The sequence below is a fragment of the Stegostoma tigrinum genome, chromosome 27 (assembly GCF_030684315.1).
Source record: "Stegostoma tigrinum isolate sSteTig4 chromosome 27, sSteTig4.hap1, whole genome shotgun sequence".
Taxonomy (NCBI): domain Eukaryota; kingdom Metazoa; phylum Chordata; class Chondrichthyes; order Orectolobiformes; family Stegostomatidae; genus Stegostoma; species Stegostoma tigrinum.
This window is the reverse complement of record NC_081380.1, coordinates 18,797,287-18,820,178: the sequence shown is the minus strand read 5'-3', so window position 1 is coordinate 18,820,178 and position 22,892 is coordinate 18,797,287. Positions and strand designations below refer to the sequence as shown.

General features: G+C 41.3%; 1 protein-coding gene across 2 annotated transcripts in view; it reads left to right on the top strand.

Moving 5' to 3' along the window:
- Positions 1–200: 200 nt before the first annotated feature.
- The window catches only part of galnt17 (polypeptide N-acetylgalactosaminyltransferase 17), a 339,355-nt gene continuing 316,663 nt past the window's right edge, over positions 201–22,892 (top strand). Inside the window, exon 1 of one of the 2 annotated variants that reach the window (XM_048557604.2) lies at positions 201–1,379. In XM_048557604.2, the coding sequence (XP_048413561.2) occupies positions 1,145–1,379 (235 nt within the window). In that variant the 5' untranslated portion in view covers positions 201–1,144. The remainder of the gene's footprint in view (positions 1,380–22,892) is intronic. The other variant, XM_048557607.2, reaches the window with a different exon arrangement.

Genomic DNA, 22,892 nt, shown 5'->3' with positions numbered 1-22,892 from the left:
CAATAATTTTAGGGCTTGAACTCTCCCATGCCCTAGCCTCCCTACCTCATACACCAGGCCCTGTTATCACAAAGCCTGCCTTAATACATTACCTAATAAAAACCAAAAGAAAAGGTAAATGGCTGCACACAGATGCCAGTCTTTCCACATCCATTCCTGATTTTATTCCGCAGCCCGTTCGTAATCCGCTCCGGTTATTACTCCAGACCTTTCCATCTCGTAACAGACTCCGCTCCGGCTGAGCACGGAGATCCAAGCCAGCAGCCATCCTTCCGTGTAGAGAAGGGTCCTTCACATTGTAGGTGTGTGTGCGTGAGAGAGAGAGAGAGAGATGGCTCAGCGACAAGAGGAGAGGGACCACGACACGCTCCTTCTGCTTTCCTCCTCTCACTCTGAGGTCTGAGGGCGCCGGCAGAGATAGAGGGTGGGTGAGAGGGAGGGGGGTTAAAAAAAACGCATTGACACGCATCTTGGATGCCAACCCTGGGCCAGCCGAGCCCGATGTAGCCCGGGGGACAGGCGTGCAGCGGGCTGTGTGCGGGCGGACTGAATGGCAGGTTATGTGAAAGTCGAGAGTACCCAGTAAGCGGGCGCCCGCTCTACGACCGCCGGCTGCTCGTCAGTTTCGCCCGCCGTACGCAGGTCAGTTTCACTCCCTCGGACTTGTCACTTTCCACCTGGAGGGTTAAACTTGAGGAATGTCTAAGAGAGATTCCAGCTCCGGATTCCTGGACCGTTAACTCAAAACAGCAAAACCTGCAAACCTTCCTGGATTCACCCCCCTACCCCCTCCCCAGTTTGCTGCCCCTGGACTCCAGGCTTTGTTATTTTGCTGCTTCTGGACGGAAACAATCTCAGCTTTTGCCGGTGGGAGAAAATCGTGCTGGACACAAATCTTTTCGCTCTGATATTTGTTTTTATCACCTGTGACCAGCAGAGACAGGTCCGCCGGTTAAAGATTGTTTGCCCGGACACCCAGACACCAATATCAGGAAGATGGGAAGGGTCCCGATTTGAAAACGGGGCGCTGTGCCACACAGACCCTGAGACTGCACGGTTTGTTTCCGCTGATCGCTTGCCAGCGGGCTCGGACAGGTTTATCATCAGCTGTCTCCCCGCACCTCCACACTCTCCAGCCCCCCTGATGGCTTCTCTCCGCAGAGTGAAAGGGCTACTGATCCTCAACCTGGTGGTTGTGGTCGGTTTCCTACTGTTCCTGGCCCGCTGCAGGGTCCCTCTCAAGGGCCGGGAGTTGGTACACGCGGCGCAGGGCAGAACCGAGCCTTACAACCTGACATCCCGGGGCTCGCCTCTCGTCCAACAGGCAGTGCTGAAAAGGCTCTCTCTCCTGGAGGACATCGTCTACCGCCAGCTCAATGGTAAGCCAGAGCTTACAGCCACACACACACACAACACACACATAATAAAAGGTCAAGTTCAGAGCAAGTTGCCAACCCCATCTTTTAACAGCGGTATAGGCAGTCCGATGTTCACCGGGGAAGGAGTGCTCCCGTCTCCTTTTGAGAAAGTAGTGAGTACAATTCCTACATTACAGAGAGAGAGAGCGCAGAATTTAGGCTGGCAGTTCAGTACGGTCCCCTGTTAGAGAAGATAACAGACTCTAACACTGATCCTTCACCCCACACCCTCAGAGGATCGGCTGATTAACCAATCGCTGCTTGTGGGATCTTGCTGTGCAGGAATTGAGGCGAGCAGAAGTAGGCCATTCAACCCATCGAAGGTGCTGCGCGTCGTGGCGCATTCCCCCATCCCTGACATAGCCCACCATTTAAGAGCTCTTTAAAAGGCTGTAAAGTGCTTTCGGATGTGCCGGAAAGGCGTTAAATAAATATCCGATCCTAATGTCCCTGCAGCACGTGCACGTGCTACTTTTAAAAAGGTCTGCACTGAATTTCTAAGAGCCCCAACTTCCCTCCACTGGAAGAGATTGTAACACTCAGGAACAGAGCGACCTGAAATTCAGGATATCTCTCTCTCCCTCCAAAAAATTCTTGTTCTTCTTCTCTTTCCATTTGCACCTTGAATCTTGACTCCGATTATCTCCCCGTTTGGTCCTCTCCTAACAGCGGATTCTTTGGGTCACACGACACAGCAGCTTCTTTGCAGTGAAAGCAGGAGCCCTCAATAATTTATATTCTGAAGTCAAGTTTTAACATGAATTTCTTTTCCGGGAGATATTAAATCTGCGGTACGTTAATGAGCTAAGGAGAAATGAGGAGCGGAACAAAGGGAATGCTGAAGGCTGACTTAGTGTCACTATCGATGTGACAGAACAAAATGAATTTGTTACAACTAAAAACGTCGCAGTTTTAAGTAAATTAATGAAAATAGCCAAAGATTAAAAAATGCATTGAGCTTGTCTGAATTGAGTGATTTTGAATGCAGCGACGTAACTGTATCAGTTAAACCAGTACAAATGAATCATTTAGAACAGAACTTTTACACTTACCAATTGGAAAAGAAACTGCAAAATGGACAGGAGAGATTTGGTATTGTTTTAAGCAGCAAACATGTTGATAATTGATCAAAGCATAAAGCATTGCAGCTGGGTCTTACTGCAATTGGAGAGAGACAGTCTGGAGGGGGTTTGTAATTCTCTGCTTCAGACTGCACACATTCTTTCACATGCTGTCACTTTTGCATCACCGTTCGCAAGTGGCGGCTTTGGGCTGAATGGTGTGATTTTCATTTCTGAGTCAGAAGGGTTTGGGTTCCATTTCACTCAAGAAACTCAAGCACATGGCCTAGACTAGCATAGACTCATTACTGAGGGAGTGCTGTCCTTCAGGAGTGACCCTGAACCAAGGGGCCCATCTTCATCCTGGGTGGATGCAAGGGATACCACAGTATTATTCAAACTGCAAGCTGGAATCCCTGCAGGATATCCCCATGGCCTTTTTATACATCATTCAATCAGAACTAAAAAACAGATTTACTTCTTAGCTATCTCGTTACCATTTGTGGTATTTTGCAGTATGGAAACTGAACCCCCATTCCTGTCAGAAAAAGCTTCCACTATAAAAGAAATGTTTAATTAGCTCCAAAATTCTTGGCAGGTCATGGCATTTGAAAGACACTGTATAAATGCATTGTATTTTGGTGTCCCCAAAATCACTTGTCATTGATTAAGAAACAAATTAAAAAGAAGATACATGCTGCATCAAAATAGGTTGCCACCGTTGTCTGATTTTCATGTACAGCTGGGCAGAAATTAGTTGTCCGAGTGAGGAACCACAATCTGTAGTAAAACTGAAATCACTTGAAGTGATGGAGAACTTTGTCACTGGCTGGAGTTATGCCTCCCATAAAGTAGGAATGTTGGAGCCCAATTATCGCAAACCCAGGACATCACTGCCATACAATTAGGACTAACCCTGGCCCTAACCCTATTGCTGCAGGACTTCCTCAAATTGGTGTCCCAAGTCCAATTATTTTTTATTTTCCTAATTAATAAACTTGGCTTCAAGTTAAAGGTCAGAAGTCAGACAATTTGCTGCTAATTCGAAAGTTCAGCTCCACTTGCAATCTCTCAGATACTGAGGCAGTCAATGTCCACCTATAACAAGATCAAGCTAACATTTGAGTTTAGACTGATGTGCGCATGAATGTTTCTTGTCACCTAAATGCCAAGCAACGATGAAAAGATATTCAAACTATCTCCCAGAAACAATCAATAGCATTATGAGTGCTGAGTCACCCTTTATCAAGTTGCTAGGAATAACCATTAAATTGGCAGTTCAGCTTTGTAAGTCATTCATTCACAGGATGTGAATGTGGGTGTGACTGACTCGGCCAACATTTATTATCCTTCTCTAATTGCCAGAGAGCAGTTAAGAATTTTTTAAAAATCACATTGGTGTGGGTCTAGAGTCACATGTAGACCAGACCAGGTAACAAACTTCACTAAAAGTACATTAGTAAACCCAGATTTTGTTTTATTGTCAACTAGAAAAGATGACTCCACGGCCATCATTAGACTCCTAATTCCAGATCTGAATTGAATTCAAACTCTCTTGCGATTGGATTTGAACCTGAAGCCTCTGAAAATTAGCTGAGTTATTGGATTATTAATCTATTGATAATTTCACTAGGCCATCTGCTTTCATGGATACTCTGCAGCCCGGACTCACTTGTTGACTCCCTAAAGTATCTCCGTTACCTAAAAAGGTACAATTGAGGGAACATATATCGTTTGCCTCAACAAGTGCAACAATGTGCAAGAAGCCTGACATTAACCAGACCAAATCAATCTGTTTAATCCGACAACCTGTATCAAAAAAAAACCAACTCCTCCACTACAGTATCACTACAGTAAACAGGATGCACTGCAACAATATGCTGAAGTGCCTTCAGCAGTATCTCCTAAACTCATGACTTCCACCTTCAGGAGCAGCAAAGGCATCAGCCACAAAGAAACACCATCACCTTCAAGCCACATTGTAAAACCTGAACATGTTTTGTAAGCTAAACTGTAATGTGTAACTAGGGAAATTCTACTACAACAGTACAACTGAGATCACATCTGAAGTACGGCATGCTGTTTTGGTTTTCTTATTTGAAAAAAAGTTACAAACGCACTACATTCAGTTCAGAGAATGTTATTTTGACACAATGTAAGGATGAAGGCATATCTTATGGAGAAAGATTGAACAGTTTGAGCATATAGCCATTGAACTTTAAAATAATGAAAGGTGATCTTAATGAACATACAAACTCCTGAGGGAAACTTGGCATGTTGGATGGCAGGAGGATATTTCTTGTCTTTCAGGAGACATGAACTAGGGGGGCAGAGTTTAAGGTTAAGAGGTTCCTGTTCACAACAATGATTACTCCCCCCCCACCCCCAAATGTCATTACCCTTTGGAATTTTGTTCTGTACAGATAGATATGGAGTCTAGGTCATTGATTATATTCAAGGCTGTTTTGGATAGGGTTTTGATGGACAACTGACCCCAAGCTTATGAAACATGGATAGAAAAGGTGGAACTGATGCCATGAGCAAATCAACCATGATGTATGAATGGTACAGCCAGCCAAAAGAGCTGCAAGGTCTAATCCTGTTCCGAGCTTGATGTTGCTATATTTCTTCTTCATTATGGAGCCAAAGTCTTCCATAGATAATAAAGCACTTTTACGAAATGGGTTGGTTCAAAAAGCCCACTTCCACCTTGTGATGAACAAATGGTTGGTGAATTAATGCTGCCTTTGCTAGCTATATTTTGAGATTGAGTAAATTAAATGGTTGAGCTGGAGTAATTTTCAGGTGTTATAACATTATGTGGATGTCTGTTAGAGATTCACAAAAACAGGTTCTCTTTGGGAGGTGGTCAGAGATAATGGGAACTGCAGATGCTGGAGAATCCAAGATACTAAAATGTGGGGCTGGATGAACACAGCAGGCCAAGCAGCATCTCAGGAGCTCAAAAGCTGACATTTCGGGCCTAGGCCCTTCATCATCATCTTTGGGAGGTTCCCGTTTACACTATGTAGTTAATATAATTTAATTATTATTGTATTTAAATCCAAAACCCAGATAGAAATAAAATGTTCTATGCTTATACAAATGGATTCATTCATTTTGTTTAGATTAGCTTTAGATATATGGAGCATTGGGATGTCTTCTGGGGAAGATGGGACCTGTACAGGGAGGACGGGTTGCACCTGGACTGGAGAAGTGTTAATATCCTGGTTGGGAGGTTTGCTAGAGCTCATCAGGAGGGTTTAAACTAATGTGGCAGGGGGATGGGAACCAGAATATGGGGCCAGTCAGTTCAGGGACCGGGAACAAAATTGTGACAGGGATATGCATAGCACAGAGTAAGAATAGGCACAGGGAAGTCGGGCTCAGAGGTACTGGAGGACTGGAATGCATTTACTTCAATGCAAGAAGTATAGCAGGTAAGTCAGATGAACTAAGAGCATGGATAACTGCATGGAATTATTATGTTATTGCCATTACAGAGACAGGGTTAAAGGAGGGACAGGACTGGCAGCTTAACATACCTGGACATTGCTGTTTTAGACAGGACAGAGAGGGAAACAAAAGGGTGGGGGAGTTGCACTGCTGATTAGGGATTGCATCACAGCTGTTGAGGGAGGACACATTGGAGGGATCTTGCATTGAGGCATTATGGGTGGATCTCAGGTATAAGAAGGGTGAAATCACAATGTTGGGTGTTTTCTATAGACCTCCCAACAGCCCACGGGAGATAGAGGAGCAGTTATGTTGTCAGATACTGGAAAAGTGTAAGAAGAGCAGGGTAGTTGTGGTGGGTGACTTCAACTTTCCTCTTGTTGACTGGGAATCCCTTAGAGCCAGGGGCTTGGATGGAGAGCAATTTGTTAGTTGTGTCCGAGAGGGCTTTTTGAGGCAGTATGTTGACAATCCAACCAGAGAGGAGACCATATTAGACTTGGTCCTAAGGAATGAGCCAGGACAGTGATTGATGTTTCAATCGAAGAGCATTTTAGGCTTAGTGACCATAACTCCATAATGATTTTGAGTAGTCATGGAAAAGGACACAAGTGGCCCTTGGGTGAGCGTACTTAATTGGGCAAGAGCCAATTGTACCCAAATTAGACAGGAACTGGAGAATGTGGATTGGAAGCAGTTATTTGAGGGCAAATCTACCTCTGGCATGAGGCTTTTAAAGACCAACTGATTGAAATACTGGTCAAGTAGGTCCCTGCAAAACTAAAGGATAGGAATGTCAGGATTTAGGAACCGTGGATAACAATCAAAATTGTAAGGTTATTCAAAAGAATAAGGGAATCATGCGACGAGTCTAGGCAGCTACAAACTGATGAAGGTCTGGAGGAGTAGAGAGAAATTAAGAAGCAACTTAAATGCACAATTAGGAAAACTAAAAGGGGCCATAAAGTTTCTTTAGCAAACAGGGTCAAGGAGAATCCTGAGGCTTTTTATACATATGTTAGGAGAAAGAGGGTAACAAGGGAAAGAGTAGGCCCACTCAAGGACAAAGGAAGGAAGTTATACATAGAGCCACAGGAAGTGGGGGAGATCCTGAATGTATACTTTGTATCGGTTTTCACCAAAGGAGAAGGACATGACTATTGTTGAGGTCGGGATGAGTATCTGAACACTCTAGAGAATGTCAACATTTTGAAAGAGGAAGTTTTGGGAATCCTAACTTGCGTTAAGATAGACAAATTCCCAGGACTTGGTGGGATCCACCCCGGGTTACTCAGACAGGCAAGGGAGGAAATAGCTAGGGCATTGGCAGATATCTTCATATCCTCGTTGAGGTGAAGTTCCAGTGGACTGGAGATTAACGAATGTTGTTCCCTTGTTTAAGAAAGGATTCAGGGATAATCCAGGAAACTAGAGGCTGGTGACCTTGATGTCTGTTAGGGGGAAGCTCTTGGAGAAGATACCAAAGGACAAGATATATGCGATTTGGCGGAAAATGGACCAGTTAGTGACAGGCAGCATAGTTTTTTTTCCCAGGGAAGGTCCTGTCTGACCAAGCTAAGTGAATTTTTTGAAGAGGTAATGAGGAAAATTGATGAGGGAAGGGCTGTGGATGTAGTTTATGTGGACTTTAATTAGGCATTTGATAAAGCCCCACATGGCAAGTTAGTATGAAAACTAAAATCACAAGGGATTCAGGGTGGCCTGGCTAAATGGATAGAAAACTGGCTTGGTCATAGAAGACAGAGGGTAGTGGTGGAAGGATGTTTTTCAGAATGGAGATCGGTAACTAGTAGTGTTCCATGGGGTCAGTCTTAGGTTCTTTGTTGTTTGTAGTATATGTAGATGATCTGGAGGAAAATGTGGGTGGTCTGATAAGAAAATTTACAGATGACACAAAGATTGGTGGAGTTGCTGATGGTGCCAATGACTGTGAAAGTATACAACTGGATATAGATGGATTGGCGATTTGGGCACAGAAATGACAGATGGAGTTTAAATGTGAGGTGATACATTTTGGAGGATCAAATTTAGGTGTGAATTATATTGTAAATGGCAGAACCCTTAGGAGCACTAACATTCAGATGGTTCTGGGTGTGCAGGTTCCCAGTTCCCTGAAAGTGGCAACACAGGCAGCCAAGGTGATTAAGAAGGCACACATCATGCTCACACGTCATGCTCATCTTCACCAACCAGGGCATGGAGTCCAAGAGTTGGCAAATTGTGTTGCAGCTGTATAAAACCCTTGTTAGGCTGTATTTGGAGTATTGTGTGCAGTTTTGGTCACTACACTAACAGAAGGATGTGGAAGCTTTGGAGAGAATACAGACAAGGTTCACCAGGATGTTTCCTGGTCTCCAGGGCATTGACTATGAGGAAAGGTTAAAAAGACTAGGATTGTTCTCACTGGGAAGACAGATGAGAGGAGACCTGATAGAGGTCTACAAAATTATGAGAGGCATAGATAGGGTGGATAGTTAGAGGCTTTTTCCCAGGGTTGAAGTTTCAATTACAAGGGGGCACAGGTTCAAGGTCAAAGTGGGAGAGTTTAATGGAGATATGTGAGGGAAGTTTTTTTTCTCGCAGAGAGTGGTAGCAGCCTGGAATGCACTGCCAGAAGAGGTGAAGGAAGCGGGCACATTAAAACATATGAGAGACACCTAGATGGGTACATGAATAGGGAAGGAATAGAGGGATATGGATTGAAAATGGCAGGTTTGTTTTTAGTTTAATTAGGGCATGACGGTTGGCACAGGCTCGGAGGGCTGAAGGGCCGGTTCCTGTGCTGCACTTTCATTTGTTCATTTCTTCATTTTGGATTCAATTAGCACATGAACCAGAAAATAGACAGTGACACACAAATTTGCAAAATTATTATTCTTATGTTAAGATTCTATACAGAATATATCAGATTAGAGCAAAATGATTGCTAGCAAGATGCTCTCTCCAAATATAAAGGTGTAACTACATGATATTGAAATGGCAAATTTTTACTCCTGTAATACATGGTGCTCAAGTCTTCAGACATGGGCTAGAATTTGGTGGAAAAATATCTCACATGTTCCAATCAGGATCAGAAGCCTATTTCCAAACCCGATTAAATTAAAAATGACCCACTTACCTCTCAATGTCTTCTGTGCGGCGGCTCTGGGACAAGGACCTGCTGTTACCAATCTGCCCAGAAACAAACAAATCCAGCCACGAAGATAATCTTCACAGAAACCACATACTCCTTTGCAGTAAACAGTGAGCCATGTTATGAGATTTGAACATGCAGAAGCACAAACAGGCATTTTCACAGCTGCTCCAACAAGGGGTAGTATATAAATGAGAGTATGGATTTAGGATGGAGGTACATTGAAGTTTAATGTTCTGGGTAAGTGAATGAGAACTTATTATAGGTTAGGGGTTGGGAAAAGGGTTGGTGTCGGATTGGTTTGGGCTGGGCTGTAGTCAATGGCGAGGGTTGTTGAATCTGGTAGAATGCGTGAGGTGGGAGATTTGGGTTGTGATGGGCACAGTTAGTTGAAGGGGTGTGGTTTGTGGGATTATTGAGTCTGGTTGGGTGGAGTTTGGCAGTGTTGGGTCAGATCAGGAAGATCACGGCAGGCGTGAGGAGTAATGGGCCTGGTGGGGAGGTTTGGTCGACATGCAGTTTTGGGATGCTGTCAGTTCAGTTGGATTGGGTCAGCTCTGGTGCATGAGTGGCAACCAAGGAAGGAGCGTGTCAGTTCAGAACTCAGTGAGGCATATTGGTGGGTAGGGGAAACAAATCATGCCAAGGGAGGATGTCAGACCTGGCAGGTTGATGGGTAGTGTTGAATCTGGGCTGGGGGCTGTTCCAGGCTGAGGCAAATGATGGTGGTGGGCAGGGTAGAGGCGTGGTGTCATGCTGAGGGTGGATGGCAGGTCCAGCAAGGTAAGGTTGTGGTGGAAGGTGAAGTCTGGTCCTAGGTAAAATGTATTATGGGAGTTCCTTGATGAGTCGGGGGCTCAGCTTAATAGTTACCCCGGAGTTAATTATGGTAGCCTATTAAACCTCTTAACCTTTTCTAAGTAACTATTAAGCCCGTGCCAGAATACCCCCATTTGCAGCTTGAGAAAGCTTTCTTAAACCGTTTCAGACACAGAGGAGTTGCTTGTTGTAAGTTTCAATTTCCACAGAGTTTGCTGAATCATTGATTCTGCACGGCTTCTGTGTAAAACTCCAGTACTCGCTGCTCCAGCAAACTCTAATCATTGGCATTTCTGGACAAATTGATGATAAGACTAACTGCATTGAACATTATTCAGCAGCTTTATCAAGAGCATGAGAGAGCTCAGAGACAGTGTGAACATACCTTCATGAACAAAGGCAAAGACATGCAGAGCCTCCAGAACCTGATTAAGCTGCAGAATAACATTCCAAATGTGTCATCATAAAATCATGCATTGGTTGGTATTTGAGCAGTTGATGTTAGGCACTCGGAGATAGCAAGAACTGCAGATGCTGGAGTCAGAGACAATGCAGTGTGGAGCAGTAGGCCAGGCAGCATCAGAGGAGCAGGAAAGTTGATGTTTCAGGTTGGGACACTTCTTCAGGTACTGTTGCCTCTCCAGAAATAATGGAAATTAGTACAGGGGAAGTGAGAATTAGTAGGCACAGTAGACCGAGGGAAAACATCTCATCTTCAGACTAGCACTTTACAACTTTCTGGGCTTAATATTGAGTTCAACACCTTCAAATTGTGAACCAACTCCCATTTCTTTTCTTTCTTTGAACTTTACATATTAAGTTATCTGGTACCATGTCTTCTCTTCCCTCCCCCACCAGAGGGGAGCTGTCTGTTCTTTCAAGTCTGGCAGTGAGATATACTATTGTTCTGCCATTCTCACATTCTGATCACTTCATTTGAACTATCAATACTTTTTCTCTGATATTTTTCTCTCCCAGCTTTCTACACCCCACCTCCCCCACCACCACCCCAGCAACTATAGCATAAATTCTGCCCTCTCCACACTCCACTTCAGTTCTGATGAAGAGTCATCCATAACTCGAAATGTTAAATTGCTGTCTGTCCATGGACGCTGACTGACCTGCTGTGATCTCGAACATTTGTTGTTTTCAGTACAGATTGCAGCATCTGCAGTAACTTGCTCCTCAGCTGAATTGAGACTATGTAAGGTCAAAGAATTTGTACTTTTCTCTAACCTGGAGTTTTTATTAATAGTGTAAGAGTATGATTTTAGGGATGGGAGATTAATGCTGGGCCAGCCTGTGATAGAAACATCCCTTAAGTGAATTAAAATTCAGGTAACAGTAACTAAAGCTAAAGTAAATGAAGTATCAGCTTAAAGTATGGCAGGTCAATTTGTCATGCAGAATATCCATATTGTGGCATACGGGGAGTCATGGACACTTTTCATGATCTACAAGAAGTCAAACACAGGAAACGTTACCAGCTACACAATCTTTAGATCCTAGTTTCAAACCTCGAATGGTAGTGATATCTATGAGACAGAGAACCAAATGGATAACACACTGAGAGGTATTCACACCACAAGGTAGGGGCCAGCAGGCAGATAGGGATAAATATTGCCAGACAATGAAACAAACTAATGGCTGATATAGCTCTAAGTCTGGATGGACTTCATCGTAGGTATCTTAAGATGAGTAATGAGCTAACAGATGCGTTGGTGTTAATTTTCCAAATTTCACAAGATTCAGAAAAGTTAGTGTTGGACTGGAAAGCAACATATATAATCTCTCTTTTCAAAAAGGCATGAAACAGGAAACCAGAGGCCAGCAAGTCTGATGTCGGTCATGAGGCAGGTCTTAGAATTGATTATAAAGAAAACATTGTAGTTGAATGCACAGAAAATATCCTTGAGCTTTTCTAATGGCAGAGACCTGATAAAATCCCACAGCATCATTAATGCCACTCTAGTTGATCTCAAGTAGATAAGCAAAACCAATTCAATGAAATCTCTTCCTTTCACTTTTTTTTGCAGACAGACACTTAGCTTTGATCAGTGTCTCCCTATAACTGGAACCAGGAATTCAGCATCATACCATAGTTTGGCTGAATGTGGGTCTGTCTGCTTTTTACAGTTGTATTGCTGGGGCTTAACATTCTCCTGTTAACAAACAATATCAAGTTTTGCAATACAATTGAGTTTGCAACCATTAATCATGCAAGAGATATTAACTGCAACAAATGGAATAATTTAATTAGGTGATAAAATAAACAAATGTAGAAGGAGATAAAATAAACAAATGTAGAAAGACCTGAAAGGGTCATCCAGTATTTTGAAAAATGAGGTTTAATTGAGGGATCCAATTCCCCTAATTTTTGAGCATCATTTTTGGAAAGGGCTTTTGGAGCCATTTAAAACTGCCGCATCTTTTTCACAGATTGAATGCAAGGCTGTTGAAATTATGCAGCAATCGTATCTGATAGAATTTTTTGAATAACGCATGCATTTGTTTTCTGTAATGAATTGTATTGCAGTAATAAGACAATGGAAATGCAGGAAACACACAAACTGTCTGAGACAAATCCCAAGACTGATTAATCCTGTTTGGCTTAGAGTGTTGGATAAATGGGAGTACATTGAATGGAATAGACTGTGTGGCAGTAGTACCCAGCAGTTGATTATGAGTAGTTTCCTTTTTTTAAAAACGATACTGGTTCTAATGAAAACTCTTTGCCCTTTTTCAATAAATCATTTGTTAATGTACTTTGATTAAATATTTAAAGATTAATGTTATGCTGTTAAGAGCTGAATTCCAGAGGTGAGGTGAGAGTGACAGCCCTTGACATCAAGGCTGCATTCGACCGAGTGTGGCATCAAGGAACCCTAGCAAAACTGGAATGAATATCGGGGGCAAACTCTCCGGTAGTTAGTGTCGTACCTGACACATAGGCAGGTAGTTGTGAATGTTGGAGATCAATCATCTCAACTCCAGGACATCTCTGCTGGAGTTCTTCAAGATAATGTCCACAGCCCTACCATCTTCAGCTACTTCATCAATGACTTCCCTCCCTCATAAGGTCAGAAGTGGAGATGTTCACCGCTGATTGCACAATGTTCAGCACCATTTGCAAATCCCCAGATACTGAAGCAATCCATGTTCAAATGCCACATGATGTGGACAATATCCAGGCTTGGGCTGACAAATGGCAAGTAACATTAGCACCACACAAATGCCAGGTTATGACCATTACCAACAAGAGACAATTTAACTAACGCCCCCCACCACCCCAACTTGACATTCAATGGTGTGACCATCACTGAATCCCCTACTATCCCTATCCTGGGGGTTATCATTGACCATTAATGCAACTGGGCTTCCCACATAAACACAGTGGCTACAACTGCAGTTCAGAAGCTAGGAATACAATGGCACGTAACTCACCTTCTGACTCCTCAAAGCCTCTGCGCCATCTACAAGGCATAAGTCAGGAATGTGATGGAATACTCCCCACTTATCTGGATGAGTGCAGCCCCAACAATACTCAAGAAGCTTGACACCATCCAGGACAAAGCAGCCTGCTTGATTGGCACTGCATCCACAAGCATCCACTCCCTCCATCACCGACGCTCAGTAGCAATAGTGTCTACAAGATGCACTGCAGAAATTCACCAAAGATTCTCAGACAGCACCTTCCAAACCCACGACCACTTCCATTTAGAGGGCAAGGGCAGCAGACATATGGGAACACCACCACCTCCAAGTTCCCCTCCAAGCCACTGACCATCCTGACTTGGAAATATATTGCTATTCCTTCTCTGTTGCTGGGTCCAAAACCTAGAATTCCCTCCCTAATGGCATTGTGGCCCAACCCACAGTAGGTGGACTGCAGCAGTTCAAGAAGCCAGCTCACTACCACCTCCTCAGGGGCAACTAGGGATGGGCAAGAAATGCTGGACAGCCAGCGACACCCACATCCCATAAATAGAAAAGAAACCTTGCACTGTGCAGTGTAAACCGAGTCATAACGTTATGTGGTTAATATTGAATGGCAAAGTTGTTCAAGTTATGCAGTTTAATTCAATTGACATGGAAAGTTACAATTGTTTTAACTTGTCCATTAACCCCCTGACCTCCACAGGGTCTTAATCTAACAGTCTAATGTTATCTTTGCCGAAATGTTTCTTCCTTATTCAACAACATAGTGTGTTGATAAGTTGATTATCTTTAATATTTGGTAGATTATGGGCTTTTACTTCTGGTTCACACACCATAAGGTTTGACTCTCAACAATGGATGATCAAGGGAATACATCGGTTTTATTCCCATAGTGGGGCAGGGGGCCAAGTTAAACCAAAGATATTACTGTTTCACCACGCGTGGCTCAGGAGCAGGATTAAATCTGAGAGGAGGATGCCTGCTTATCCTCTTGCTGCACCTGATGTGCCTCCGAAATGAAGCAATAAATAGATTTGACAGATTTTGAAAAGAAATCAAATATTCAATCACATCGTAGTTATTTATACATTTATAATAAGGAAGTATGAAATTCCAAGTTAACTAGCCCCGGAAAATGGTTTAGATCATGTTTTAAATCCAATGATCAATGTGTTAATGAGCAGCCAAATTGTAAAATTCTGGACAGGTCATATATTTTTAGTATCGTGTTTGAATTTTTGTATGGTTAGGTACTTCGTAGAAATAATTAGAAACTGTTTGAAATGTTAATTGGAATTTTTCATGATACTTAGACGGATTTATTTCTTAATACTCAACATAACAAGATTTTACTTAGTGTTTCATAATTGCTAAAGGGCTAAAAAGACAAGCCAAAACACACACAAAGTGGTGTCATTGAATTGAGCTGCCCCCTTTCACGATAAAACACTGCATGAAACTGAAAACTGGGATTAGATGCTCAATAGAAGAGGCTTTGAACACAAAACCAACTGATTCAAATAAAAAGAACTGAAAGAACTTTATGAAATAACTGAAAATGTATTGGACATTTTTTGTTAGAAAAAGGAGCATATTGAGCATACAGGCTGTAGAGCTGGATGAACGCAGCAGGCCAAGCAGCATCAAAAGTCTTCTGAAGAAGGGTCTAGGACCGAAACATCAGCTTTCCTGCTCCTCTGATGCTGCTGGGCTGCTGCGTTCAACCAGCTCCTCCACACCTTGTTATCTCAGATTCTCCAGCATCTGCAGTTCCTACTATCTCTGAAACATATTGAATATGATGATTTCAGTGTTGGGACAAATGGTGTGAAAATTGTCTAACATCTATTTAAGATAGACAATTCACTGTGCCAGAAGGATGAAAATCTATTAAACAGAACATTTAAAAATCTTTGTTAAGAGAAGCATTAATGGAGAGATTGAGATGGAAGTGCAATGTACATTGACATTTTAAAAATTACATTATCACCCACTCCCGTAAAACAATTCAATTTATGAAGCTTTAAGCGAAAGTAGCATTTCAGAAGTAACTTAAAAGACTTCCATAATTAACTAATTTTCATCACAGGAAATCAACACCCATTCCTTTTGTAATATCATAACAAATGGTGAAGGGAATGTATCTTTTCAGGAAATGGGCTGTAAAGTTCAGAGCTGTGAATCACTGTGAGTGACATTGCCTGTTTCTAAGGTCAATCAGACATCATCCAGCACAGTACCAAAAGGAAACAAAAATGAAAATAAACCTTCCATACTTGTCTTAACCTTTCTTTGGTGAATGAAACATCCAAGATATTTGGAGACTTAAGGAATAAGCCATTGTTTTTTAATTTGAGTTACTGGAAGCAATTAAACTTTAATAACTTTGAATGGCTTTATTCAATATATTAGCTGAAAGTTCAATTTCTTTTAAAATCCATTAAATGTTCTAAAGTGCAGTGTAATTTTTCTGCACTTCTTCAACTTATAACACTATGATTAAAGATAAATCTGTATCTAGGTACAGACATACAAGCATGTTTCTTGAAAATACCAGATGCTTTTGCAATCAAAGATTTTGGCTGGGTGCTTAATGCCTTGGGGGCAATGTGACAGCTGAAGATGCTGAGACACTGAAGCAATTCTTGTTGATGTGAAGTTCAATATTGGAAATGTCAAACACCACTCAGGGTACTGTTCAAGGAAAGCATACTATATGCTTTATTTTGTATTGAAAGAGGACTGTATTTGTATTCCATAATCCATTGATTCAAAATATCTAATCAAATTTAGATAACCCACTCCTATTAGGCAATAGTTACATATTTTGGACTTAGATGGCCTCAGCCCATTTCACTCTATAATTTAAATTAAACCGTCATAGCATTTCATGTGGATTGGTCAATAATGACTGAAAATGATACAAAGCTGTCTGGTACCGAATAAGAGTGAAATTTGCTAATTATAAGAAAAATACGAATGATGGAAGTTGCATAGAAATGTGATGACACATTGAGTATCAAAGACAACATTTCTCCAGAATATATCCCCTCACAGCTCTTTCTGGCATTTTAAAATCTGTTCACAGGACTATAACTGTCACTTGTGAAACAAATGAGCTAATCTGAGCTCCTGATCTTCACCAATATTCCTCATACATGCAAATATACTTTCTTAAATTGACTTTGCCTGTTAGTGAAAGTTCACACGTGAAATATTAACCTCTCTTCTTGTTTAGAAGTTAATTGGATTTGCTCATGATGTTGGTGGCACCCTCAAAGGAGCCCTTGCTGTGCTGTCTCCTGCCAGGTGTAATTGAGACAACAATGATACCACTACATTGTGTATTAAAATAGGCCCTGGATACTTTTCCAACTACCTTCACTTGGTGGGAAAGCTAGTACATGTTCTCTCCTCAGATCACTGTTTAAAATATGCATTTGAGACCCGTTGATGTATTCTGGCCCCAGTTTTAAGGAAGCGTCTTGCCCATCCTTAAGCTTGTCATCTGCCCTGAAATACAAAATAGTGGAAATAGCTTGAGACTTGCTGGAGAGATAACCCCGAGTTCTCCTCACCTTGTTTCTGTCTGAGTGGGCTTCAAATTGTCCAAGTACAAAATTAAAGTACCAATGATGCTGGGCATTTGAAATAGAAATGGAAAATTTAGGAACAACTCAACAGACCAGGCAGCAACAGTAATGGGAGAAACAGAGTTAATGCTTCAAGTTGATGACAGTTTCTCAGTACACCATAACAAAATGGACCATTGAGCACTTCCTGGCATCTTCCATTTCAATATTTGAAATGATCCCTTGTAATACACACCTACTACTATTACAGTAGTTTTAGAAACAAGCAAAATGGAAGACTTTCATAAAAAGTATACTGTCACATACATCTTGTGATGGTTCGACTATTCCAGCTATAGTTGGTTGCAGAGAACATTGCTCAGTCAAAGAACAGCACCATTTTCTCAGTGAATCTCTTAATGTTGGGGATATACATACATTACATTACATTTTATGAGTTTTATTTCAAGAATTAAATACATAGATTTGACTTTTTTAAACGCAAAATAACCATTTTATAAGTAACTCCTACTAAATCCATAATGAAGAACGTGCAGTATAGAGCCTTTTAAATCTAATTTAGAGCAACCAATTATTTACTCAAGGATTAACACTTAAATGAAGCATCACAAGAATGCAGCAAAATGTTTAGTCCCTCAGATTAGGGGTTGTGAAGAAAGCAAATTAATCAGATTTCAGAGTGAAACTCCTTTATTTTATGCTTCGATATATTGAGCTTATTTGAAGTGCAAAAATGGGTTTTTGGAATTATTATGCATTGTTTGAGTATTCATGGTTACACACAGCAAATTAAGTTCCATCCATTTATAAATTTGCAGATTGAAGGGAGTGCCAACTGGTTGAATGTCTTCACTTTCAGTTTATTGTAAAGATCAAATGAGAAATTGCTCTGGATTATCTCAACCCTACCTCTGAATTGGTAAAATTAGTACAAAGCTACTGTAAAATAACCCTAATTTGTCAATAGTTTCACTGGATGGCTAAGGAATAGAATGTTTTATGCCATTGGTGCAGCAGAGAGTTTCTTCTCTGAGATTACAGTATTGTTGGGACAGGATGAAGGTATGTTTAATCCAGTGTGTTTGCTGCTGAAAGAGCCATAGAGCTTTAACAGCATGGAGAAAGGTCCTTCAGTTTATCATATCTGTGCTGGTCTATAATTTCTCATCCCATCTTCTTGAGCTTGGCACATAGCCTTATATGCCATGGTATTTCAAGTGCTCATCTAAATATTTCTTAAATCTCGATGGTTCCTGTCTCTACCATCCTTTCAGACAGCGAGTTCCAGGTATGCACCCCCTTCTGGTTGAGAAGGACTTTCTCAAATCTTCTCCAAACCTCTTGTTCCTTCCCTGAAAACTGTGCTCCCTGGTTATTGATCCCTCTACTTGGGGGGATGTTTCTTCCTATCTACCCTGTCTATGCCCTTTAGAATTTGTACACCTCAATCACGTACTCCTTAAGCCTCCTGTGGCTCCTTAGGTGGAAGATGACTCCAGCCTATCTTCATAGCTGAATTATTCTAGCCCAGGCAAAGACCTGTACCGATACCGCTCGTGATTAAAATGCCACAGGTTTACCCTAAAATTCTCCCAGATAGGACAAACATTAAAGCAGGCTGTTAGAGAAGCCATTTTTAAACAACTTCTTTGGACGTGTCATGATAGACCTGCAAGACAGGTGGGACTTAGGGTTGACTCTCTAGCCCAGAGGTAGTGCACCACTGGATCCATTATGCTGTTAGAAAATAATGGGACTATGCAGAAAGAGAGACAATTCATTAGGATTAATTATAGAGCTCATTGAAATATAAATTAGATTCAGTGGTACCACTGCTGCAGAACTGATAGTGAAGGCAGGTATAACCCTGTTCAGTGAAGCCATAGTTATTGGTGAACTGCATTGTATTAACTGAGGAGAGTATCTGGATTTGGAATCTTTGGGCTCCACCTTGGCAGTCATCAGTTAGTGGAATAATGGAACTTTTAAATTTAAGTTCAGATACCCCGAATGGCACATTTATATCGGCATCACTTGATTATGATATCCTGGTTTGCTGTGTTTCCACTATCTCTCATTATTCTGATTACAATTGGCTGTTATCTCTGCCTTATAATTTGGTACCATTTATCTGCAACTGCCTCCTTCAGCCACATGGAGTCTGACTTTAATCGCTCCGAAACCTACCCACTTGCATAGAATTGAAATTTGGCCCTGCTTCCGTACCTGAAACAGCCTAAGTGATACAGCAAGATCAGTGTTTGTACTTGGAGTATCACTTTTGATGCATTGCAGCCGATTTGATTATTCCAATCTATGAATATTTTGTTACAGCCTTGATTTGTCTGTGATATGCTGACAGAATTAAGAAGCTATTTAAGCCTTTGACCTTGACCAAAGAAGCTGAAATGGTCCCAAAATACTAATATATCAAATAGTAATTAACTGTTCAATGTCATCTCCAATTTTAGTCCTAGACAAATGTAGCTGCTTAGCATTGATTGAGTACATTAATGAATTCTGTTTTGCTGTTTGGGTTCTGGTGCTTCAGTATCCTAATTTATAGTCATTCTCTGTCTTCTGTGAATATTAAAGCCAAAAAACCTTGCTTTTTTAAAATTCTTTAATGGGATCAGAGAGTCACTGGCTAGGCAGCATTTATTGCCCATCCCTAATTAGCCAGAGGGCAGTTCAAAGTCAGCCACGTTGCTGTGGGTCTGGAGTCACATGCAGACCAGACCAGATAAGAATGGCAGTTTCATTCCCTAAAGGGCATTAGTGAACCAGATAAGATTTTACGACAATTGGCAATGGATTCTTGGTTACCATTAGATTCTTGATGTCAGTTATTTTTATTTAATTTAAATTCCACCATCTGCCATGGTGGGATTTCAACCCAAGTTCCCAGAACATTATCTGGGTCTCTAATACCACGAGGCCATCACCTCCCCAGTGATAATACCACTAGGCCATCACCTCCCTGTAGTGAGATGGCACAATACTTAGTTATGCTGTGATCGTGGTAATTTTTTCAGTACACCTTACAGAGATATGCAAATGACATCATCACCTATATATGACTTAGACTCCATTTTACCTTGGGACACTTGAAGCGTTGCATGTCATTGGCACGTACTCCTCAATTACAATTTAATGTTTGAGTATGATAGTTAGTTGTAACAAACATCTTATGGATTGTTGCATACCATAATATCTACATCTGGTTTCTTATGTTACATGGGATAACATAAGCATTGCTGCATCAGGGAAAATACACTGCTAGAGACAAACTCACATCATAGTTAATAATGGTGTTCCACTGTTAAGAAAACTCTATTACCTTCACGGAAGGTATCAAAAAATATAATTGAAAACCAACTGGACAACATAGTGAGTTTTGAGAAGATTTGTAGCTCAGGTTGAGGTTCTGGATGTAAGTTTGCTCGCTGAGCTGGAAGGTTCGTTTTCAGATGTTTCGTCACCATTCTAAGTAACATCATCAGTGAGCCTCCGGTGAAGTGCTGGTCGCTATGTCCCGCTTTCTATTTATGTGTTTAGGTTTCCTTGGGTTAGTGATGTCATTTCCTGTGTTGATGTCATTTCCCACATTGGTGATGTCATTTCCGGTTCTTTTTCTCAGAGGGTGGTAGATGGGCTCCAAATCAATGTGTTTGTTGATGGAGTTCCGGTTGGAATGCCATGCTTCTAGGATTTCTTGTGCGTGTCTCTGTTTGGCTTGTCCTAGGATGGATGTGTTGCCCCAATCAAAGTTGAGACACACACAAGAATTCCTAGAAGCATGGCATTCCAACCAGAACTCCATCAACAAACACATTGATTTGGAGCCCATCTACCACCCTCTGAGAAAAAGAACCAGAAATGACATCACCGACGTGGGAAATGACATCAACACAGGAAATGATATCACCAACCCAAGGAAACCTAAACACATAAATAGAAAGCGGGACATAACGACCAGCGCTTCACTGGAGGCTCACTGATGATGTTCCCTCAAATGGTGACGAAACCTCTGAAAATGAACCTTCCAGCTCAGCGAGCAAACTTGCATCCAGAACTGGGCAATATATTTTAACATCAGAGGAATTTACCAATCAGTAGCTTCGATTTCTGTGACTGTAGACAGCCATACATATCTGTAAAATGGACCACAAAGATAGAGCAAATCTCTTTTTGTAAAAGGTCTGAAATTACAAAAGCAAGCAAAATGAAAGACCACTGATCTGTACTGAAGTACAGGGAACATTCACTTTAAAAACAAAAGATATGTACTAATTCATTTTTAAAGAAAAATTGCAGCTCCTAAAAAACACATTTCCAAAGGACTCCTAGAAGGCGGTTTAAGAATACAAAAGAAGCATTTTGTACATTAAAAAGGCTGACCCGTGTCTAGACGTCAGTTAGTTGGTGCCATTTTATTTCTCCAGAGCAGTTGGCACAAAAATAAAAGCCTATATGACATCATCACTCCTTATTTGAAGTAAAACACCTGCGGGCCTAAAGGTTTCCACATGCCAGTAAAAGCCTGCAATTCTTAAACTATGGATTTGCAATATTTAAAGGTATTACAACAGGAAATAATAAAATGAAACAGAAGGAAATAAGGAAAAATAAAAGGAGAGAAAATCAGTACCAAAATAGAAAGGGTTTGGGTGGAATGCTGCAAGGGGCAGTGTGGACTTGTTGGGCCAAAGGGCCTGTTTCCACACTGTAGTGAATCGAATCTAAAAAATAAAAGCAGCATTATGCTCAAATACATTGATAAGTAAATGTAGCAAAATGAAATGTAAGGCAAGCACTTATATTATGAATTGGCTATCCATTGATGACTTCACTGAATTGCAACAATTGAAACAGTAAATGGAGGATCATTCCAAAAGAAAATTATGAAAATCTTGCTTGGCAAGGAGGGACTTTGAAAAATTTTCACATCCAAAAAAATCTCAAAACTTGTTGGAGACCGACTCAAGATAAGAATCAACTTCAGGGTTCATGTAATATGGACAACAGCCAAAAAGCCTACCCACCAGTTTGCAGCAAAACATGAGTGTGGCATTTTCAAAGAAGAACCGGGAGCTTCATTAAGTTAGCCATTGCTTTCCCACCAATTAAAGACTCAAAGAAGAATACGTTTGGCAAGAGAAAGAGCCAAAATATTGATGCATTACTTAAGGAAGATCCAAAATATGAAGCTGAGGTGGTGGGCTAACAGCAGTTGCATGATTTGCACACTTCCAATGCTATTGTTACAGTCAGAAAAGTGCACCAACCCCATAAAATCTGTAACGGATGTGGTTCTTCATACCTACTCAAAAGCTGTCCACCTGACAGTATTAAAAATGTACCCGAGTAGATTCATTCATTTTGGCCATACACAGATAAATTTAGAACATCATGACAAGTTATTTTTAAACGCAAATACACCCTAATATCAGAAGTATTGTACTAAGATATCATGTCCGTGTTACACCATTGAACATGCAAGATGGCTGGCATGTGAATCTGTGCATTGGCCAGGAATGAATCCAGATAATCAATCACATTTGAATGCAAGTGAGGCATGTCAACTGAAGGAGTGGATAGCATATGTCCAAATGATACTCCATCCATTCCTTAGATGAAGGCTTATTCGCATTGCATGGAGAAGATTGCATTCCCATGATAGAACACGTCTCTAAATTTCCCATAGCTTGATGACTTAGCTCTACGACAAATATGATCCTTACTGACAGGAGGGAAAACATTTTTTCAGATTATTCAGTATCCCAGAACAGCTTGCCAGTATATGGTAGTCTAAGCTGTGTACTAAGCGGGGAATGAACCTCGTCACATCTTCATCCCACTTCCAGACAGGCTCATGGATGTATGACGCACACTGTCATGAAGTGTTGAGCCACAAAGAAGGATTTTTGTGTTGCACCATTGCATTTTTGTG